General features: G+C 34.4%; 1 protein-coding gene across 1 annotated transcript; it reads right to left on the bottom strand.

Annotated features, from left to right (window-relative positions):
- Window positions 1–1,501: 1,501 nt before the first annotated feature.
- Window positions 1,502–1,846, bottom strand: Smp_130380 (hypothetical protein; the record flags this gene model as incomplete). The annotated part of the gene is made up of 1 exon (XM_018799837.1): window positions 1,502–1,846. One exon carries the CDS (start codon window positions 1,844–1,846, stop codon window positions 1,502–1,504), a length of 345 nt encoding a protein of 114 aa, XP_018651586.1.
- Window positions 1,847–2,331: the final 485 nt, after the last annotated feature.

Raw genomic sequence — 2,331 nt, 5'->3', positions numbered from 1 at the left:
TGGTATTATACGAATTACTGTCCTTAAATTATACTCAGTTTATTGATTATTGTCTCCCACGTTCACAGCCCCATCTGTCTTGAGCTTGTACAAATATTATTTTCCACTTTATGGTGTGATGCAGTCTGTCTGTCTGGTATATAAACTAAGTATGATTGAAATAAATGATTCTCATAGCAGGAGCTGTAATTGGTGTTTTTTGGACTCAATTGGAAGGGTTAGGCGGACAAGGGACCAATAAGGATGCTGGACTGTTTATACCGGTCGAACGTCATTGTTTTGATACAGTGCTAAGATTGAGAAAGTCGTATTTCGATTGACGAGTCAATCACACGATAAAAAGCCGGACATAAGACTTCAACCAATACAAAAGAACACATTACGCCGAAAAATGGAGACGGACATGAGAAGAATGAACAAAAATTGGATAGAACTAGAAAGGAAGACCGAAGACAGAGTGAGTTGGAGAACGCCGGTCGGCGGCTTATGTTCCGTTAGGAGTAACAGGCGTAAGTAAGTAAGTATGTAATCTAGTATTATAATCTTTCAATTACATCATCTTGGTTAAACCTTGTCCACATTTCTCGTGAGTGGGATCGTAGATATACACTGTTGAGGAGTCCTATACTAGAATGAAGCGGCTATCCAATGCTTCCAGGTTTTCTATGGTAGTCTAGCTTGAAATGACTGATGAATTCAACTATTACTAATATTATAATATCCACAAAAACCTTTTTACAGTTATACACTGTTATGCTGACTTATTCAACATTAACGACCTACATTATTGAATGTTATCAAAGAAGATTATTAATAGAAATCAATCATGATCATCTATGTACATTCATGATAGATAAGTCTATGATAATTCAATAATAGAAAAAAATTTGGCACGTCTACAAAATTTCTGATTTTCTCGTATGGATTGTCTAGTGATTCCAAATCCAATCCAAAAGTGATATAGACAAATTTATGCAACTTTTTCTTTAGTTGGACCGTCTTTGAAAGAGTCTGTCAGGTCCAAGTCATCAGAACTCATTTAAAACTATGATTGATTATACTTCATGAGCATTCGTGAAAATGGTAAAACAAAAAATAAGGTCGCTTTAATAAATGAGATCTTGAGTCAACTGCAGCTAGACCACCATGGAAGACGTCGAAGCACTTGACGGTGGTGGGACTCCTCGACAGTGCGCATCCACGACCCTATCTTGCGATATTCCAACCTAGGACCTATCGGTCTCGTGCCCCATCGCTTAACCTCTAGAACATTGAGCCGGCTGACGTCCAACGGTGTTAACTTCTAACTTTAAATAATCCACAAAATTTGAGTAACACATTCACCATTGTCTTCAATGAGTTACTTTCTCACAATAGACCCGGTTAAACCTCACTGGTTACTGCCGGCCGTCTAGTGCTTCCAGGTTTTTCATGGTGGTCTATCTTCAATTGACTTATGATCTCAACTTATCTGTTGAAACCGTTATTGTATATATAGTTTTTAACTTAAACTTACTAATTGACTAATTTGTATTAATGTAAATTGAAATCCAACTTGTACACTTTTAGATGCATTAAATATTGGTCTAGATGCTGTATCATATCCATTTAATATTTTGGACAATAATCTTTGTTCATCTGTCATAATAGGTACAATAAATGATGTGGATAAATTAGATTCATCTGCATTAGGATTCATATTTGAATCATCGACATAACTTTGGACTTCCTCATTGTCAACTGTCATATCTACATTCTCCTCCATGATTCCTTCATGATAGATGATACTGTGAATAGGTAACAAATAATTCATAAGTAAACTGTATATATAATATATCCACTTCATTATGATTTATGATTAAGGGGTTGATCTTGATCTGATTTGATTATCTGATCTTTTTGTAATGTATCCAAATATAAAAAAAGGACAACTAGTTACTATGGCTACACATATATTATGTATTAAAAGATCATTATAATTAAATTTGGTACGAAAAAAAATTGAAAGTGATTTATGAAAAAAGGAATTATTTGATTGGTTGTTAGTAATCAACCAATAAGATGTCAGAGATTATTACTATTATTATTATTATTATTAATATCCACAAGGAAAATTGAATCTCTCAAAGAATATATATAAACTGTTACATGTGTTGAAACTGACGAGACTATAATTTATGGACGATCTTCGAACGAATCTTACATGACCTTGAGAAGGGAAGTCCTGTAGTGCCGTGCTTCGTTAATAATTCACCTCGATAACCGTTATAATACAAGTCTTAACGGTGCATAGTATCAGAAGGCAAAGAGAAGTGGCAACTACAGTTTTAT

Source organism: Schistosoma mansoni, chromosome 3, assembly GCF_000237925.1.
Source record: "Schistosoma mansoni strain Puerto Rico chromosome 3, complete genome".
NCBI lineage: Eukaryota > Metazoa > Platyhelminthes > Trematoda > Strigeidida > Schistosomatidae > Schistosoma > Schistosoma mansoni.
The sequence above is the reverse complement of the archived record's forward strand: the minus strand, read 5'-3'. Positions and strand labels throughout refer to the sequence as shown.